The sequence below is a fragment of the Pelobates fuscus genome, chromosome 3, assembly GCF_036172605.1.
Source record: "Pelobates fuscus isolate aPelFus1 chromosome 3, aPelFus1.pri, whole genome shotgun sequence".
Lineage (NCBI taxonomy): Eukaryota > Metazoa > Chordata > Amphibia > Anura > Pelobatidae > Pelobates > Pelobates fuscus.
The window spans coordinates 349,654,604-349,674,980 of record NC_086319.1 but is presented as its reverse complement, the minus strand read 5'-3'; the positions used below and the strand labels follow the sequence as shown (position 1 = coordinate 349,674,980).

General features: G+C 40.6%; 1 protein-coding gene across 5 annotated transcripts in view; it reads left to right on the top strand.

The window, feature by feature from the left end:
• Positions 1-19,881, top strand: part of SHF (Src homology 2 domain containing F) — a 232,226-nt gene extending 212,345 nt beyond the window's left edge. For 3 of the 5 annotated variants that reach the window (XM_063449162.1, XM_063449161.1, XM_063449159.1), the window contains one exon: positions 19,021-19,881. In XM_063449162.1, the coding sequence (XP_063305232.1) occupies positions 19,021-19,207 (187 nt within the window). In that variant the 3' untranslated portion in view covers positions 19,208-19,881. The remainder of the gene's footprint in view (positions 1-19,020) is intronic. The other 2 variants (XR_010090461.1, XM_063449163.1) reach the window with 2 other exon arrangements.
• Positions 19,882-20,377: the final 496 nt, after the last annotated feature.

The window sequence follows — 20,377 nt, the reverse complement described above, 5'->3', positions numbered from 1 at the left end:
TTGCGCTGTGTTTGTTTTAAACTTGTCTCTGGTGTCTGCATAAGTGGGATACGAGAGCACAAAAGGGCCAGGAAGCGTATCGTGCATGTGTTTGGCACCTAATTGTGGGATTGCGTGTGTGTAGAGTGAGCTGATTGTGGTGTGCGTGTATGTGTTTAGAGCTATTGTATGTGTGAGAGGCGCAGTGTGCTGTGTGTATGTGTGAAGGGTGCAGGGTGTGTGTAAAAGGGGTGCTGTGTGTGTGTGAGGGTTTTCTTGTGTGTGTGAATGTTTATTTAAATTTTAATATGTATTTTTTTATTTTAGTAAAAAAAAGTTATATCCCCCCTCCCTTCTTACCTTTAGCCTTAGGGGGAGGGGGAGCCATGCTGCCATGGAGGGGGGACCATGCTGCAGTCCCTGGTCGTCTTAGTGGTGAGTGAACTCTAGCCTGCAGGGCTTGAGTTCACTCCCGCAGATCTGAGCATTGCTGTGGTAACCAGGAACCCGACAGAGCTGCTGGCTAGAGCTCCCCGTGTCCTCTCCTGCCTCCCTTCCTCCCCAGCCAGCGGCCGCATATCAGGGCCTGTGGGCCGGTGAGGGAGATCATGAAGGCACGGGGTGGTAGCGCCAGCTCTGCATCGGCCAACAGGGGAGATCATGTGATCTCCCCTGCAGGCCTCGGCACATGGCCATCGGTGCCCTCCGGTCATTTGCATTTGTCTGGTATGCCCGATGGCCAGTCTGGGCCTGGTCATGTCCATAAAAACTACCTAACAAGTCCTGCTGTCTAGCTAGTGTTGTTGTTTATTGTGCATAGTGCCAGGTGTTCATTGTCTTTGAATAGTTTTACACTTACCTGGGTACCTTGCGTCTGCCTCCTCTTCACATATATTGCTAAAGTGGAATATGTCTAACACACATTAGTGACATCCATTCCATATGTATATGGATGAAATTCATATTCTTAGTGTCATCTGACACTCCTCATCCAATGATTGGTCACAATTGGTATTTAGTAAAGCAAAGCAAAAATAAGCTATTTAGCTTTAGTAAAATCTTTGAAGAGGGCCCAGATTGTGGGCACCCTGGGGACTCTGATAAGTGTCAGACCATTCATAAATGATTTGACAGTTAACAGTGGGACAGCACTAAGGGATCCATGACACCAGCAGTACTGCAGCTGACATGAGATTAATCTGCAAGTTAGCTTTCTGTAGTGGTTCTGGTGATCAGCCTACTCCTTTAATGTTATGACTTGTACTCCTGACTACTGTTTAAGCTGAACGCGCCAAACTGTTTTCAGTGCTTGCAAAGTTCCTTGAAGTTGAGCAAAAAGTCACCTAGTAGCTGAAAGTTAAGCTAATACAACTTTGATAAATATGCTAACAGAAATGATTACTCTGTCTTCGAGCCCAGACTAATAATTCACTAATAGTGATGTCCCGAACAGTTCGCCGGCACGCGCGATGTTTGGTCCGCCCCCTATTTGTCATGGAGGTGGGAGGGAGGGTCTGCTGCTGATTGGCTGGAATGTGTCTGCTGACTGTGAAGTACAGGGTCAAAGTTTACTCAATGAGGACGAATAGGGGGCGGACCGAACATGGTTCCCGGCGAACTGTTCGGAACATCACTATTCACTAACATTCACATAGAGAATACGGTGTTTGACAAACTGGTATTCTTTTATATCATGTTTATTTTAAAGCACAATACATTGACAGTTGCTGCAAATTGGTAAATGTTGCTGCTGTCTGGGACTAAGCTCAAAACACATTTGGATGGCTTGGAGCTATTTGGCTCTTATTGGATCTGCTAAACTCTGTGTGCAGTGTGGGTGCATTTAAGTTCAACTTGAATAAAACAAGATTCAAGTGCTAAAGTGGGAAAGTAAAATATTGTCATCGGTGAATAAACCTTTAGGGTGAAAGACTTAAACCGTTAAGGTATAAACAGCTAAACCTGCAGAAATATCAGTAAAAATCTACGGTACTTAATATTGTAAATGATTGAGGACAAAGTGCTGTTGGAGTAGACTGCTCCAGATTTACTAAGGTAGGTTAAACACTGATCAGCCACAGCTTTAAAACCACTGACCGGTAAAGCGAATAGCACTGATTTTATGGATGGATGGATGGATGGATTATACGCAGACTGATGACCCTCTGTCCACCTCCAAAAGGTGCTTTTAACGAGGACATGAGTGTCAGAGCTGGATCATGAAGCAATGGAAGAAGGTTGCTTGGTCTGATGAATCATGTTTTCTTTTATTTAAGGTGTGTGTGTGTTGTTTACCTGGGGAAGAGATTGCAGTAGGATGCACTATGGGAAGATGGCAGCCCTATGGAGGCAGTGTTATGCTCAGGGCAATGTTCTGCCTGGAACTCTTGGGTCCTGGCATTTATGTGGATTTTACTATGACATGTACCACCTAGCTGTAGATTGTTGCAGACCACATACACCCCTTCATGGCAATGTTGATTCCTGATAGCAGTGGCCTCTTTCAGCAGCATAATGCACCCTGACACTCTTCAAAAATTGTTCATGAGGAACATGACACAGAGTTCATGGTGTTGCCTTGACCTCCAAATTCCCCAGATTCCAATCCAATTGAGCATCTGTGGGATGTGCTGGAAAAACAAATCCAATCCTTGTAGGCCGCACCTTGCAACTTAAAAGAACCGCTATAGGCACCCAGACCACTTCAGCTCAATGAAGTGGTCTGGGTGCCAGGTCCCCCTAGTTTTAACTCTGCAGCTGTAAACATAGCAGTTTCAGTGAAACTGCTATGTTTACATATGGGTTAATCCAGCCTCTAGTGGCTGTCTCACTGACAGACGCCAGAGGCGCTTCCGCGCTTCTCACTGGGATTTTCACAGTGAGAAGACGCTTGCGTCCATAGGAGAGCATTGAGAAATGCTTTCCTATGGACTGATTGAATGTGCACGGATCTTGCCGCGCATGCGCATTTGTCGGAAGAGGGAGGAGAGTCCCCAGCGCCGAGGGAGCTCGGCGCTGGAGAAAGGTAAGCGTTTAACCCCTTCCTCCCCCTAGAGCCCGGCGGGAGGGGGACCCTGACCCTGAGGGTGGGGGGGGGGGCGGACCTATTAACACTATAGTGCCAGGAAAACAAATTTGTTTTCCTGGCACTATAGTGGTCCTTTAAAGCAGTGTTAACCAACCCAGTCCTCAAGGCACACCTACCAGTCCAGGATTTAAGGATTACCCAGTTTTGTCTAAGGTGTTTTTTCTTTTTTTCTAAACTGGACTGGTAGGTGTGCCTTGAGGACTGGGTTGGGAAACACTGCTTTAAAGGATCTGATGCCAATATCTTGGTGCCAGATACCACAGGACACGTTTAGAGGTTTTGTTGCGTCCATAGGAGAGCATTGAGAAATGCTTTCCTATGGACTGATTGAATGCGCTAGGCTCTTGCCGCGCATGCGCATTTGTCGCAAGAGGGAGGAAAGTCCCCAGCGCTGAGGGAGCTCGAAAAGGTAAGCGATTAACCCCTTCCTCCCCCTAGAGCCCGGCGGGAGGGGGACCCTGAGGGTGTGTGGGGGGGGGTGGGGAGGGGGACCTATTAACACTATAGTGCCAGGAAAACAAGTTTGTTTTCCTGGCACTATAGTGGTCCTTTAAAGGATCTGATGTCAATATCTTGGTGCCAGATACCACAGGACACGTTTAGAGGTTTTGTTGAGTCCATGCCTCAAAGTATCAGAGCTGTTTAGACAGCACATGGGGGACATAGACGATATTAAGCAGATGGTTTTAATGTTGTGGATGATCAGTGTATTACCACTTCTCTTGCTTATACACATATCCTATATAAAATACATTGTTTTACTACGGTATTTATTTTCCTGTGTTAAGCTAGGAAATGGGATGCGCTTTCACTATTTGTGATAATTTTCTGTTTTATATACTGCAAAATAAGATCCTTAAAATGTATTTGCAAATGCACTGGATTTTTGGTTTCTTTTTAAATTTTAATTAATTTATCTTTAAAAATATAAAACCATCAAGCTTTAACTGGCTAAATTACAGTTTAACCCTTAGTTGCACAAATTACATTTTTTTACCCGCAACACATTTTCTGCCTGTAGCTGCTAGAATTTTCAACCGCTCTTGTTTAAAAATAATGTGTTTAGCACAATGTAGAGAATCAGATTAAAAGGAATAGGGTCTTTAACCCATCAGATGGAATCAGTAGACACAGTATTGCACAAGCACAATGTCATTGCTTTATGTTTGTCAGAGATACAACTCCTACAGGCTAGAACTAGCGCTTACTGTCTGACTTCTAAAGAATTGACTATTCCATCTAATGGAATTAAGCTGTGTGTTAGCCAAGAGGTGAGAGAAGAACAAGCAAAACTGGGAGAGAAATAAGGATTGGGGGGTGTACTTTTGAAATGTTTTTGAGATGACATAAAATTTAAAAGAATAAACTTTGTGAGATTATTGATTTGCTCTTATATAAAATATTTATGTAAAAGGACCTCACTTTCGGTCTGTAATTTTTTAAGATCTTTACATTTTGCACAAATTGCTTCTAATTATTTATTTGCGCCAATAATTGTACAGTGTATTTTATAGGAGGTGTGGCTATATTAATGTATTTGTACATTTGTGGCGAAATAATGTAACAGACTTTTTTGAATTCTGCACCCTATGAAATCAGTCTATGCAAGGTTAAGTGATCCACTTTTACAAGATGGGATTTCTATAGTTTGAGTTCAGAAATTGTCCCACTAATCACCTTTTCTCCATCAGTCACAGTGCAACTGTTAAATGATACATTTTCTCAAATAACACAAAACAAAAACAAACCAGATTTGCTCTTTTATAAATAATGTCTGTAAATAAACACTGAGAATATACGTATACCTTCCAAATGTGCTCTTAAAATTAGTTTTCTTCAAAATTAAAATCTGATGTGACCAACCAAATGATGTTAAATCCATTTTAAAATTTGCAAAACTGAATACTTTTTTTTTAATCCTACACTGCTGTGGTGTTTATGGTGCTAATGGTACCTGTTGGATCCAACTTAATATACCATTACATCTCATTGATAATACATCTTTACATGCAGTAATATTATAATTAGCTAATATACTGTATAGTTAATTTGACTACATAATTATTATTTTTTTAAATCGACAAGTAGCAGTGAAATATCATTGTGGGCACAATATCAGGTGTGGCAAAAATGTAAATAGATCCCGAACATTTGTAAAACTGCAACTTCCATCATACTTTGGCAGGCTAACTTAGATGGGGATCTATGTTTTGCCCACACCTGGTCAATACTCCCAACATTCGGAAGCATGAATGTAGGTGATGAACTGGAACAGGGCAAAGCGGTGGTGTGATGATTATGTGACTCTGGATTGGGCTGCCTTAAAACGAAGCACATCATCTGGTTTACATGAACGTACGGTAGACTGCCATCTGCACCAGCAAGTCCAGCTAAGGGTTATCCAAAAGCAAAATGCTGTTTTTTTTTTTTTTTTTTTTTAATGGGCTCAATGCCCTGAATTGTTTTTGCATAACACCAGAGCAAGTAATGGTGCAATGTGCAATTTGGTGACTTGTCTTTTATGTCTTTGGAAGCAGAACACCAGAACACGAATCTTGGTCAGTGGGTCAAGAGCTCCACATTGTCCTACCAAATCTCCAACTGTTATGATGTATGCCTTAATTACACTATCTATAGCTAGATTGAGAACATTTCTAAACAAGCTCGCACAGATCTATCACAAATGCAAACAACACATATACATCGTACAACTGCATAGTATTTTATCTTTGCTTTAAGAGGAAATGTCAGCTAAATGCCAAAAGTTTCATCTCTGCTAGCTCATTAAACACAGAGGACATGAAATGTCAGCAGTAGAAAATGAACCGGATACCTGGGGGGGGATTTACTGAATCACAGAACCATGGAAAATGTCTCAGCACTAAATGATATCTCAGCAGGAGGTTTTTGACACACACAAATGGTGAATCATACCTAATATCGTAATATAAACTGAAAATGTGCAAATCTACTTGCAACACTTAGACCAGAGTTAATTTGTTTTAAAGATCATTTCAGATTGAATCACGGGACTGTTGTTGGGAGGGAGGAAAAAGGCATGAAACAGTCATCTCCTCTCTGTGTTTAGGCAACGTTGAACTTGGAGTGTCTGAAATTCCTGGATTCCAAGCGGATATAGTTTATCACGTATAACTTCCTGTTGAAGTTATGTGTCAACACGAAAGTTTCTTTCACAATTGTCTTCAGTTAACATCTATCCTATATGTATATATTTCTGAAATCATATTCATTGTCATGTTCTGTAGCCTTTATAATGTTTCTCTCTGCTCAGTTATTATGGTCATCATCTCGTTTTGCACAGAAATATCTACATGTCAGATTCGTCCTAATAATATTAATGATATTTGATAGTAAATGTACTGCATGTTTTAATGCTTCTTGTCACATCATGTTTTTCACAAGCTGACTGCCTTTACAAATTCACATGCATGGTAAATTGAGGATGAATTTCACATTTTTTTAGCGAATTGAACCACGTGTGTAGCAGATTTGTAGCTCAGCAGCTGTTCTAGCTAATCTAGTTCTAAACCGAATAATAAATAACACTGGAATAATTATAAATGCAAAACAAAAAAAAAATACAGTTAATGTTCCTTTTTGCAATACACTGTATACAAATTATCTATTGAGTGTCTCTCATGCTGGTGCAAGATTTTTTTTCTTTAAAAAAATCCTATAAACTATCGAATAGCGATTTGGCAGATCTATATAACACAATACTCATGACACATATTCCAAGAAGGTGTCAACGGGCATTCTTTAACATCTAGCAAAACGTCATAATGGAACAGGTAGATCAGCTAGCATTTCTTTAAAATTGCAAAAGCGCTGCCGTGTGAGCACACAATTGGGGAAATTTATATCTTGAGGAGTGCTACACCATGTGCTTTTCCTGTAGCGGGTGTTTATGTGATAAGTATTTTAGCCACAGTTCTAAGAGAGACCTGTCCAAAAGGCTATTAGCAGTCACATTGGGGGTTTTGCTAGCCCATTCATAGTTTCTTTAATGTGGTTTTAAGGGAAGGAAGACATTTGTGCCACATACACACACCAGTATGCAATGCATGCAAAATCCTGATCAAATTTGGACAGCATTAAAACTGCACAATTAATACAAGTAATGGAACATTTGTTATGAAGAAAGGTTAACAAATATAAATCTTTATAGTTTAGAAAAATGTTGCCTCAGAGTGGATATGATGGCATTATACAAATATATTTGGGGCCAAGACACACCATTGTCTGGAAATCTAGTCATAAGCAAGACTATACATAGAACACAGGGTCATGCATTTATCCTGGAAGAAAGAAGATTTAGTCTAATGCATGCAAAGGAAAGGGCTTACGTGCATACGAATACACGGGGTGAGAACAATGGGTGGTGGCCATCTTGTCTCCCGAACGCTGCCTGCGGGACTTGGTCATCGAGTGCCTGGAACTGTTTTTCGGCAATGCACTCGCACGAACCACCTCTATGGAACTCTGCTACGTTCTCTTTCCCAGCAACTCAGACGAACGACCACACTCATTCCTTGCACCATTTTTTGCCACAGCCGATACCTGTGTCATGACACGGTGTCCTGGAGGCAACTCACAGAGGGCTCGAGCACCTGCACCTTCCTACCTTGCTTAGACATCTGCTGACCTCCGCTTAGACACCACAGCAAGATGGTGGCAGCCAAGCGTCTTTCAGGCAGGATTGGAGAGGACCAGGGGTGGAGGGATTAGAGAGACAGAGGGGGGAGTTATTGAAGAGTAGCCAAGATGGTGACCAGTCCCACCCACAACGTATAGTCATTGGGGACTCTGCCTGCAGGGCGGTGGGGTCAGTCACATCACCTCCTCTTCCTATAAATAGCCAAGTACTGCACTTGGTCAGTGCTTGTTTGTTCTGGTGCTTGCCCCAGTCTCCTAGCATCGTAATTATTGTTCCTGGTCCCTGATTTATGGTTCCTGATTCCCAGTAATACTTCTTGGCTTCTGACCTTTGGCTTTGACCCTGACATCACTTCTGGTCTCTTACCTTTTGGCTCTGGCATGCTGCTACCTATTTGTGGATTTCCTTGCTTCTGACCATCAGCTTGACTCTTGACTTCGATCCTTTGCTGCCAGCCCTGTCCATCAGATCGAGTGACACCGCTTCCTGTGTGTTACTTTCTGGCTTCAACACTTTCTCTGTAAATTAAGGCACCCATGCCCTCATAGATCTCCCACATTCTTGTATCACTCTCAGGCAAGGTCATGTCTGCAAGGGGTTGCCACTCCACTACAACTAAGTTCCTCTCCAAGCAAACTAACCAGTAGGTTTTAGTAGATACTAACTACTGTATACTGGGAACATCCCACAAGACTTGCCATTTTGGAAACGTTTTGACCCAGTCATCTAGCCATCACTACTTGGCCCTTGTCCATGTCACTTGGATATTTTTACTTGCCCACTTTTCCTTCTTCCGACACATGAAATTCAAGAACTATTGACTGTTTACTTGATGCCTGCTACATTCCACTTAACACTTCAGCTGTAAGTGTGTATATATATATATATATATATATATATATATATATATATATATATGTATATATATATATATATAAGTGTGTGTGTGTGTGTGTGTGTGTGTGTATAAACACTATATATATTTATAAAGAAAGACTACCATCATGGTGGCAATACCCAGTGACTATAACATCAGGAAGAAGGAGCATAAGAAGATGGATAAATACCAAGGACTGAATGAGGAACTAGAAAGGTTGAGGAAAGTGAAAGCCGTAGTAGTCCCAGTTGTGATAGGAGCGCTCGGGGCTGTGACTCTTTTCTATCCTCTGGAGCAAAGAAAATAAATCATCAAAAGCAAAAAACGTGGAGATAAAAATGGATTTGAAGTGGCACCAGTGCTACTATACAAGTTCGGTTCAGTTTATATTTAAATGATTAAACACCGGATGTAGTATAGCAAGATAAATCTTTCATTGAAGTTGAATAAATGTCTTCTGTTGACAATACAATAAGATGAGATATAGATGAGCTTCTAGTCATAACTCTTTTGTATACAGAGTTATCATCCATGGCTTTCTTTACAAATTCCCACAACATGCTAGAATACAACAAAACTATATATATATATATATATATATATATATATATATATATATATATATATATATATATATAAAACCTACAAGATCTAGAGCAATTGTATGCTGAATTGATCCTGATGAAAGCCACAGGAGTGGCTGAAACGTTGATGGCAGCAACTATGTTTTAATCGAATTGAAATAAACAAGAAGTATTTTACTTATCTACAGACCGTGAGTGCAAGCCCTCATTTATTACATATTATAGTAGTTTTTGGCTATGGCTTTTTGTGCACCCGGCATTTCATATTTTTGAGTGTGCGTGCTGGGTAACATTGTATACTATATATATATATATATATATATATATATATATATATATATATATAACCTACAAGATCTAGAGCACTCATACATTCACTAACCGTAATTTCAATGCTCACAGAATGTAATCGTATTTTTTAAAAATACAAAACATAGGCAAAAATACATTGCATTAGGTTGCTAGAGTAGAGCCTAATAAGAATGGAGTACATTGATGTTGTGGCAGGCTTATGCAATGTAGGATCATATACTGTAACAAAACCTCCATTATTTTTGGCTAGGTTAGGTGTTTTTTTTTGTTTTTGTTTTTGTTTTAATTACTACATTTAGTGAATGAGTGCGTGCACTGGTTCTTTTATGTTGTATGAATATATGTTGTATAATATACACACACCACACTGAATAATCTTAGATTTTAATAAAAAATAATAATATATATATATAATTTATTTATTTATAAAATATTTTACCAGGATGGATACATGGAGGTTTCTCTCGTTTTCAAGTATGTCCTGGGTCCACAAAACATTGCATTGTTACAATAGGACACAATATTACAAAAAATACAATATAAATATTCATACACATACATACACGCATATATAAATTTAACATATAACCGGTGATAAATATATTCAACCATGACAGGTGCATTCTGTGCTGAGGTATATCACCATTGATATCTTAAAAGCTTTTAGATTGAATGAAGATTTGTCTGTGTCCCTGAGTTTGTACCATAATTGCGATGCTCTGTAGAAAAATTAGGATCGAGACACATTTTTTGTATTGCGGTATGCAAAATATCGTGCTAGTACTAGATCGGAGGTTATAGGAGGTCAGAACAGCTGGGGAGGGCATTCTACTCGGGTAGGGTGGGAGCTTCCCAGAAATGCTCTTATGCACACGGCTGTAAAGATGAAGAGTGCGACAGGATTCCAGCAATAGCCAGTTTAGCTCTTTTAACATGTCACAATGGTGGGTAAAGTAATTGCATTCTAGTACAAAGGGGAAGAATGAATTATATAACGTATTAAGTTTATTAAGGTGGGTTTGTGATGCAGATGCATAAACGACATCCCCATAACCAATGACCGGCATTAGCATTTGTTACACTATCTGTTTCCTTGCTACAGTGCTTAGGCAGGATTTGTTTTTGTACAGGGCACCTAGTTTGGGGTAAATATTTGAAGAGATTTTTTCAATGTGAAGGCCAAAGAATAGATTGGGGTCTAGCAATATGCCTAGATATTTAAAAGAACAGACTGCTGTCAGTGTGCTATTTGTTCTGATACATAGTTGATTTTGTAGTTTACATAATTTAGGTACAGTTCCAAAGATCATTGTAACTGTTTTGTCAGTGTTTAGGAAGAATTTATCTGCTATCCACTTTTCTACCTCTGTGAATTGGTTTTGGAGCACAGCCTCAAGCTGTGGTAGATTGGGTTAACTAGCGTAGATTACGGTGTCGTCTGCATACATGTGTACAGTTGAGGATTTGCAGACATTAGGCAGATCATTTATAAATAATGTGAATAGCAGGGGGCAGAGTATGGAGCCTTGGGGAACACCACATTTGACTGGAAGAGGGTGGGAGGCTATTGTAAATGCTTTCCTATGCGACCGGCTGAATGCGAGCGCGGCTCCTGCCGCGCATGCGCATTCAGCCGATGACGTCGCAAGGAAGAAGGAGAGGAGGAGTAGAGCTCCCCGCCCGGCGCTGGAGAAAGAGGTAAGTTTAACCCCTTCCTCCCCCCAGAGCCCGGCGGGAGTGGGTCCCTGAGGGTGGGGGCACCCTCAGGGCACTCTAGTGCCAGGAAAACGAGTATGTTTTCCTGGCACTAGAGTGGTCCTTTAAGTTAGACAATTTTTAGGATGTTTTTTTTTAGACTGGGTTAACTGGTTTGTCAAGTGCTTTTGTTGGATTTACATGCGTAACTTGGCAACTTTTTTATATACAAGCAAGCAAACCCTTTTACACTTTTAAACAATATACAAATCAAACTTGAGCAAGAACAACTTTGATTGTATGTAATAAATATTTGGACATTTCGTATTAAGCCTCCTCCTCACCCCCCCCCCCCCTTTTACTCACCCATCTACATTTCAAACTAGTTCATGAATGCCAGAAACAGGGCACTATTGAGCAGCAGCAGGAAATATAAACTAGAAACTGGAGCCTGCTCTGCATGAATTACACTATTAGAGTCTCTCTTTTCACTCTTTTAGGATGTTGCAAGGGGAAGAAATCCTCCAACCGCACATGTGCTAATCTGTCAGGCATGCCCAATGAACTTTTCCAGCATTCCTTGGGATAGGACACTGATTGGTTGGATCAGTCCTCCCTGGAGTGTTTGTGAAAAGCATGAGAAGAAGAAGCAGGTAAATATGGGGGAAAAAAACAACCTATTTACCTTTTGTCAACAGAGTGAGGCAATTGTCTCATTCAAAGCTTCATGTTTTAACCACTTAAGGACACACGACGGAAATATTCAGTCATGATTCCCTTTTATTCCAAAAGTTGTGTCCTTAAGGGGTTAAAGGGACAGTTTAGGCAGCATAACAACCCTGGCCCTCTCTTAAAGGGTTAAGCTATTCTCAAATGGTTAAACCTCCAATGTTGCATCCAGCTTCAATATCCATTTCCCCCAGACAGCATCTGTGTTCTGAAACGGAGTTACAGGAATTACGGAGTGCCGCCAGGCAGAAACACCTCTGATTGGCAAGAGTGGTCAGCTGATACTCTAGCTAATCAGTAGCTCCCCAATCAAAAAAAGTAGCTCACAATTCAAAATAAGCTGAGCGTATCCAATAAACATCTGCTTCAAAAATTTTATTTATAATCTAAAATGTATGTTGTGCAAACTTTAGGTATGATTCTAATTAAAGTGACACTATAGGCACTACTGAGAGCTAGTGATGTCCCGAACGTTCGCTGGTGAATAGTTCCTGGCGAACATAGCATGTTCACGGACGGCAAACATTTGCGATTGTTCGGTCTGCCCCATATTCGTCATCATTGAGTAAACTTTGACCCTGTACCTCACAGTCAGCAGACACATTCCAGCCAATCAGCAGCAGACACATTCCAGCCAATCAGCAGCAGACCCTCCCTCCCAGACCCTCCCACCTCCTAGACGGCATACAATTTTGATTAATTCTGAAGCTGCCTTCATTTTTTTTTTATTATTTTTTTTTGTGTGTTTATTATACATTATCCTTCATAGCCAGTAACCAGTGTTTATTATACATTATCCCCCCCATAGCCAGTAACCTGTGTTTGTGGACCTAATGTCCTCCCCCCTGGCCCCCACCCCTGAGCGGTGGGTGGGGGCCCTAAAAAAACAATATGGGAGGGGACCTACTGTCCCCCCCGGCCCCCACCGCTGAGCGGTGGGTGGGGGCCCTAAATAAAGAGAGGGGGGACCTACTGTCCTTCCCCCAGCCCCCACCCCTGAGCAGTGGGTGGGGGCCCTAGATAATGGTGGGGGGGACCTACCGTCCTCCCCCCCCCCCCTGGCCCCCACCCCTGAGCGGTGGGTGGGGGACCTAGATAATAGTGGGGGGGACCTACCGTCCTTCCCCCTGGCCCCCACCCCTGAGCGGTGGGTGGGGGCCCTAAAAGGGGTGGAAGCCAGGGGAAGGACAGTAGGTGTCCTCCCTCTCTTTATTTAGGACCCCCACCCACTGCTCAGGGGTGGGGGCTGGGGGGTCAGTAGGTCCCCCCCCTTATTGGTTTATTAGGGCCCCCACACACCGCTCTGGGGTGGGGGCTGGGGGGGAGGACGGTAGGTCAATTATTATCTAGGGCCCCCACCCACTGCTCAGGGGTGGGTCCGGGGGGAGGACAGTAAGTAAATTTCGCCTGCCTATTGAAGTCTATGGCGGTTCGCCCATTCGCGAACATTTGCGGAAGTTCGCGTTCGTCGTTCGCGAACCGAAAATTTTATGTTCACGACATCACTACTGAGAGCCACTAGATGTGCTTCCATGTAAATAGCAGAGTAAAAGTCTACTATTCTGACCATCTGATTGGCGCAGCATTTTGCCATGCATGGCTCTAGCTTCCAATGCTTTTTTTATAGGAAAGCATTGGACTGTTGGAGATAATCGATCTCAATGATGTCAACCACGGGATAAGCATGGGAAAAAAGGTAAGTAAATGACTCTTTTCACACACAAATGTGGGAAGGGGGGCCGTAAACGAAATGTCTTTTAGCATTAGGAATACACATTTGTGTTCTGAACACTATAGTGTTCCTTTAACTTGTATAGGACAGTTGAGTAACAGTAGCATATTATATACATTCATTTTATTTGTCCTTACATCACGTTTCATTTTTTTTTTATCTGCGTTTTCATTTGGAGCCTTATGGAAGTTCATATTATTTGCCACGTGTAGTTCTACTGCTTATGTACTTTTGTATTGAACCATGAATGGGTTACTTAAATTATAATACTGTCACTCTCCTCTTACACTTCTGTGGCATTAACTCAATCTCTACATGCCCTCTCTAGCACTTCCCGGCAGCTCCCTTGAGAGCCATTAATTTGGCAGATAGATTGAAAGCCAGTACAGTGCTCTCCTGATAACCTCACAGAGCTTAATGAGAAATGACAGTGGAGCTGGCAAGGTATACCTTGGATCACTTAATGTGTGTCTGCATAAGCATTACCTAGTATGTATGTCTATTAACCAGGGAATGACTGCTCATATAAGTTTGTGTCTTGATATCCATATGCATTTAATTACCGTTGTAATAGAAATATATTCCTGAAAACCCTACTGCTGCTTAAAGTGTGTGTGTGTGTGTGTATATACATACACAGACTCAAAGAAATCCATGTTTGAAATAGAATGAGGCATAAATGTGATTCTTTGTAAAATATGTGAATATACCCACCCAGAATCCGTTGTGGTAGTAACATCACTGCAAATTTGTGATTTCTGTGGGAAAAGCAAGTCTTATGTCTTGACTGGTGTGCAGATTTTTGTTTAACATTGTATTAACTATCCAAAGACTTCAGGTGGAAGGGATTTTCAATCACAATTTCTTTTCCCAACCATAATCTTTTTGGATATATATAGGTATGTACTTTTTTTTATTTATTTTTTTATTATACATTGTTAAACATAGATTTGCACACACCAGTCAAGTCATAAAATGTGCTTTTCCTGCAGAAATTTCACTCCCATTTGCACTGCTGAAACTACTGCAAGGGATTCTGGATGGGCATATGCAAATGAGTTTAACAAATAACCACCGTTTTGCCTCATTTATTCCACTTTATACATGGATTTTCTTAGGGACAGCCATTTCATTGTTAATGCTCTCATCAGCATGACGTTGGTTCATGGCTTGCTATCGAGGGTTGGTGTTACATTAACAATGAAACAGCTGTCCATAACCTCTTGAGTTGCCTTGGTCTCCAAATATCCCAGATCTCATTCCAATTGAGCATATGTAGGATGTGTTGGAAAATCAAATCAGATCCATGAAGGCCCCACCTCGCATCTTGCTAATGTCTTGGTGCCAGATACCACAGGACACATTCAGAGGTCTTGTGGAGTCCATGCCTCGATGTTCAGAGAGCAGTTTTGGCAGCATGAGGGGGGGGGGGGGGTGGGGAGAGGTGTCAACACTGTGTAAGGGAGGTGGTTTTAATGTTGTGGCTAAACAATATATATGGAACATTTTTTCCTCCTATTTAAATTGTCGTGGATGAAGTCTTTGTGTCTGAGAGTATGTAGGGGAATAAGAGCAGAGAGTCTATTGTGTGCGAATACCAGAGTGTATTTTCACCCCCTATCTACCATTTGCTTATGTCATTGGTTCCCTTACTCCACAATGCCAGTGACATGAGGAAGAATAAGGGTAGTGGTACCCCCTCCCTCCTTTCCTTTCATGTCTAAAGCATTCCCCTCTATATCATGGTCTGTTCTTCTACTTTATGCCGTGGTGACCATTTCCCTCCATTGCACTATAAAATGTTAACAAAACCCTTCCAGGATAGCAGTGAAGCTAGGATGTAGCATCACATATCACTACCGTATATATCGCCCGGTAGCTGTGCTAACTGGTGTACTCTGTGGCCCCACTCAGTACAGCCAGCACTGTCTTTTTGTCCTGGTACCTTTCATGAACAGCAAAGCTACTGCTGACTTGCCTTCCACCCTAGAGCTGAATATGGTGAAGTACTGGGAGGGGTTGGTTGCTCGGATGCATTGTGATGAAAATAACCACCTTTCTGCAATATTCGCCTGCCATGTGCCTTAAAGGACCACTATAGTGCCAGGAAAACACTAGTTTTCCTGGCACTATAGGGTCTTTAGGTCCCGCCGGGCTGAAGGGGTTAAACTCTTGCCTTTCTCCAGCGCCAGGCTCCCTCGGCGCTGAGGAACTCTCCTGCCTGATGTCAGCGCTGAATGCGCATGCATGGCAAGAGCCGCGCGCGCATTCAACCAGTCCATAGGAAAGCATTTCTCAATGCTTTCCTATGGAGGTCAGCGTCTTCTCACTGTGATTTTCACAGTGAGAAGCGCGGAAGCGCCTCTAGCGGCTGTCAATGAGACAGCCACTAGAGGCTGGATTAACTCTAGTGTAAACATAGCAGAAGTTTGGTCCTTAAGGGGTTAATATTCTTGTAAATAATGTTTCTGTTTTTTTTTATAATGTAGTATACAATTGTTACTACATTTAAAGTAAATTTAAAGTAAAAGAACATAATTAGTGCTCCCTTTATTTAATATTCTCCTATTATGTTTATCAGCAATTTTCCACCAGTAGCCTTCCTTGTTTGTTGCTTGTTCTCTATCACGTAGCAAGTCTATTCTAAATATCTATATTTACCTTTATAGTCCTCATAATATGGCAACATTATTTATTGCCTATTGTCACCTCATTATTATCTTTATGCCTTGATATGTTTAATGGAGTACTCCTCCATTTTCTGGTTATGTCATCACAATTCTCTACAAAAATTCTCTAAGAATTAATAACTATTCTCCCTCCTTGTTTGGAGTAGTAGGATGGGGCATACTTATATATGTTCCATCTATTCGTTTATACTCATTTTTATTTCTCTACATTATATGCTGCCTCTTTAAGATGTGCTCAATACACTATTCAGATCATAGACTGGCATGTTTAGGGTTAATTTTACCCTTATCTGGCTGCAATTCGGCAATCTGTGATGTTGGTTAACAGTATGTGCTTCACTATATGATACTGATCAAGACATGCTAATATTCATTTTGAATCTACTATTTATTTTGTATTTTATTTGGGTATTCATGTGCCGATACCAATATATGTGTGACCGATTTTCTCTTGGTCACAGCTCCAACACATCCAGTTTATATGTGCGAGATATGTCTCGCTAGACCTTCAGCCGATTTTTCTATGTGTGCGACCTATTTTCGTTTGGTCACAGCCTCATTCAGTCTACATGCGAGTGAAATTTTCCGCTAAATCCCGGGCGTGTGAGGGTTAAATTCCCTTAACATTTACGGAGCTGTATTTGCTCCCCCGCCCACTAATCTCATGGAGCCTGATGATTCGCCGATACTTACCTACGTCACGGCTAGGGGCGGAGCTTCAGCACATTTAAAAAGAGGCGCCCATCCACGGTGCAAACTGCTCTTGAGAAAGGCGACCTGTTTCGCCGAAACGCGCGTTGAGCGTTTATCTTCTGTGGATAATTTTATTTAGGATTTCTTCTGGCGTTTTTACTACATAGAGGATTAGATATTAGCCTATGATTATTACTATACTAGGGACTCCTTCCCCCCAAATCTCCTATAGAATCATAGGTTTGATTAGGTGCATTGATTTTACTACTGCATCGTTTGGTTTACTGTATAGTTCTCCAGGCTTTTTTTCTACTCTCTCTGTATTTGGGGTATTTGTCCTTCTATTTAGAGATTGTGTATCTAAGGACTACTCAGTACCCTATTACTACTGTATCTAATTTGTCTGATCACTGTTATTGAAACAATATTTAGCAATTCTGCATTTAACCTTGTATCCATTGCAGTGATTCACTATCTTAGATCTGTTACAACCATCGATCAAATCCTATTTTATTTATTTATGTTTGTTTTGTTTTGAGTTTCTCCCTTATGAGGGTTCATTAAAGAGTTTTTTTTTGTTTTTTAAGCTCTCTGTGCACTAGTTCTATATTAGACACCCACAGAGGAGCTTTTTATATTTAGATACTATGCCTTTTTGGGTAGGCAGTTTGTTTCTACATCTGCCACCTATTAGTCCATTTTTTTCTCTATTTATTTAGGGGTTAAGCCCCACAGTATCTATCAACCACTACATCTCTGGTGGATGGACTTGTTCCATTTCTAGCCAGCGCTGTCCTTTCCTAATTAGTACATAACATCATTGAAATGGCCTGCTGCTAATTGGCCAATTAAGGCTAAAAAATCTCTTCCTTTTGACAATTTCTCCAACTCTCATCCCTCATGATTTTTTGCATTACATGACCTGAAACCTTAATGTGGTATATGCTGGCCCCTATTGCAGTCATGTCAGGAGTGCAATCATCCTCACCTTCAACTAGTCCAGTAGGACTGCTTGCCTAAGATCCTGCCCTCAAAGTGTTTGGCATTAGTCCTTACATGGTCCTGCAGCTACACCGCCAATGCACGTTCCCCCATCCTGCACTGGAGGTCATCCCCAACTCACCGCCCACTTGCATGCATTGACCCACCCAGTCATATAGACCTGCCTGTTCTTATGTAACCAACTATCATATCACATACCCTCACTTCATCTCCCATGTCTGTACACCCACCAACACATAGCACATTCACATCACATCCCACTGTCAAATGCTTAGAAAGTGTTTTGTGTGGCTGCCTATTCAATACCTTTTCTTGCAAGTAAAGTCCAACTTTGTTTCCTTTTACCATATCGGTAATAATATTGTCAAATTACAGAACTATATGTGCTAGCAATTTATTGTAGTTAATATTTTAAATGTTTTCCACTTGGAGTGAACCCACTGAATGATAAGAAGTGACATTCCATGTTTGCACACCTTTGGTATAGAGCAGTATCATTTAATACAGACTATAAGATGCTCAGCAAGGTTATTAAAACCCATGGGTTGTATTATATTCTACAAACTATTGTTACATACTAAAATTTTTCCACGTGTGCTTTGTTGGAATTACCAATTGCACTGTTATATGTAGTTTTTAAGAGACTTCAGTGACTTTTATAGTTTTTATTTTTTTAAATGTCCTTGCAATATTATATGAAAAGATGAAATGTTAATGCACTTACTGTTTAGTATAATGTTGCAGTTACTGCAATAAACCATTTATTTTACAGTGTGTCGTTGCAGTATGTTAACAATACATTTATATATGCCCTCATTGGATGGCAGACTTGATATGGCAAGTTTTTTGTAACTAAATTTTTTAATCAATCTGGAAAAGTTGTTACCTGGGTGCATTTTAATTAACGCCCTTGTTTTTGTTTATTGATATTCACATTTTTTTCTTCTTTTATCTCCAATAGGAGCAGTCAAGGATTCATGCACATGAAACTTTCCCGTACCAAAGAAAATAAATATGTACTTGGGCAAAATAGCCCACCCTTTGATACCGTACCGGAAATCATAAACTACTACTCCAGCCGCAAATTACCAATAAAAGGAGCAGAACACATGTCTTTGCTATACCCAGTTGCAATCCGGACTTTATAGCGATTTGCTGTGAACTTCTGTGAGATTACGGACTATCATTTATAACAACAACAGACTAAATGGGAGCATGATGTTGCCTTCACACGACCATGCAGGGGACATGGCTAATACGTTTCTGATAATGTTGGCAAAGAATCCTTTCAGCCCAAAATAGAAAATGCTAAGTGGCACTGTTTTTGTTGTTTGTTTGGTTCCTTCTTTTTCTTTTTCTTTAAAAAAAAGTTTTATTTAACCTTTCACTTTTCAGTGTTTGGAGTAAAGACCGATATAAAAGAGTGAGCTATGGTACTTAAAGGGGTGATTATTTGTTCCCACAGTTGCTCTTGATTTCTTTTGTTCTTTTGATTTTATGTGTATCTTTTTAAAATATAATGCTCAAAGTTTATCACTGGGATTTACCAGCAGTGTAGGATCATCTTAGATGGATCAATCAGTGATACGGTAATTCTGACAGATTCTCTTGTATCAATGGAAGATCTGTCTGTGCGTACGTAAAGAGATCTTTGAGTCTTGCATTACTAGCAATACCTAAAGACAAACTTTGAACAGAACTCATATCAAGTGGCCTGTGTCTTAAAGTCTGTTGTAAAAATGAACTGGGATTGTACATCCCGAATGTTGCAATACTACCATATCTATTAAGTGCTTGTTATTTAAAATAAAAAAAATTATTTTTATTTTCTTGTATTATATCTCATACATGCACAGTTGTCCATCTCTAACTGCAGCAGCCACATTGTACTGTTAGTTTGCGTTACATGTGTTTAGCACAATGTTCTTCGCAAATGTATAGCAATACTTTCCTCTTTAGAAAGCAGCAGAGGTGTTAAATCCATGTCTGGAGTGTTGCCTTTTTATCATTTGTTTTTTGTAGAATCAATTTGCAGATGGCTCATCACATCATTTATCCATATATAAGAAGCTGACATTCGTTATCTCACGTTGGCAATATGTAGCTAAGCAATCGATAGAATGCATGGATGTTTAACATTGTTGGCTGGGTAGCATATCTTAACATTGACTTGACAGATAAGGAAAGGTGCCCTCAGGTACAGTGTTCAAGGTCAAATAATCTATGTCTTATCAAGACTGCATTCGTTCTAACTTTTAAGTGTTATCTATATATTATGAGCTCAGATCAATGCACTTGCTAGGAGAGGGCTGAAGACA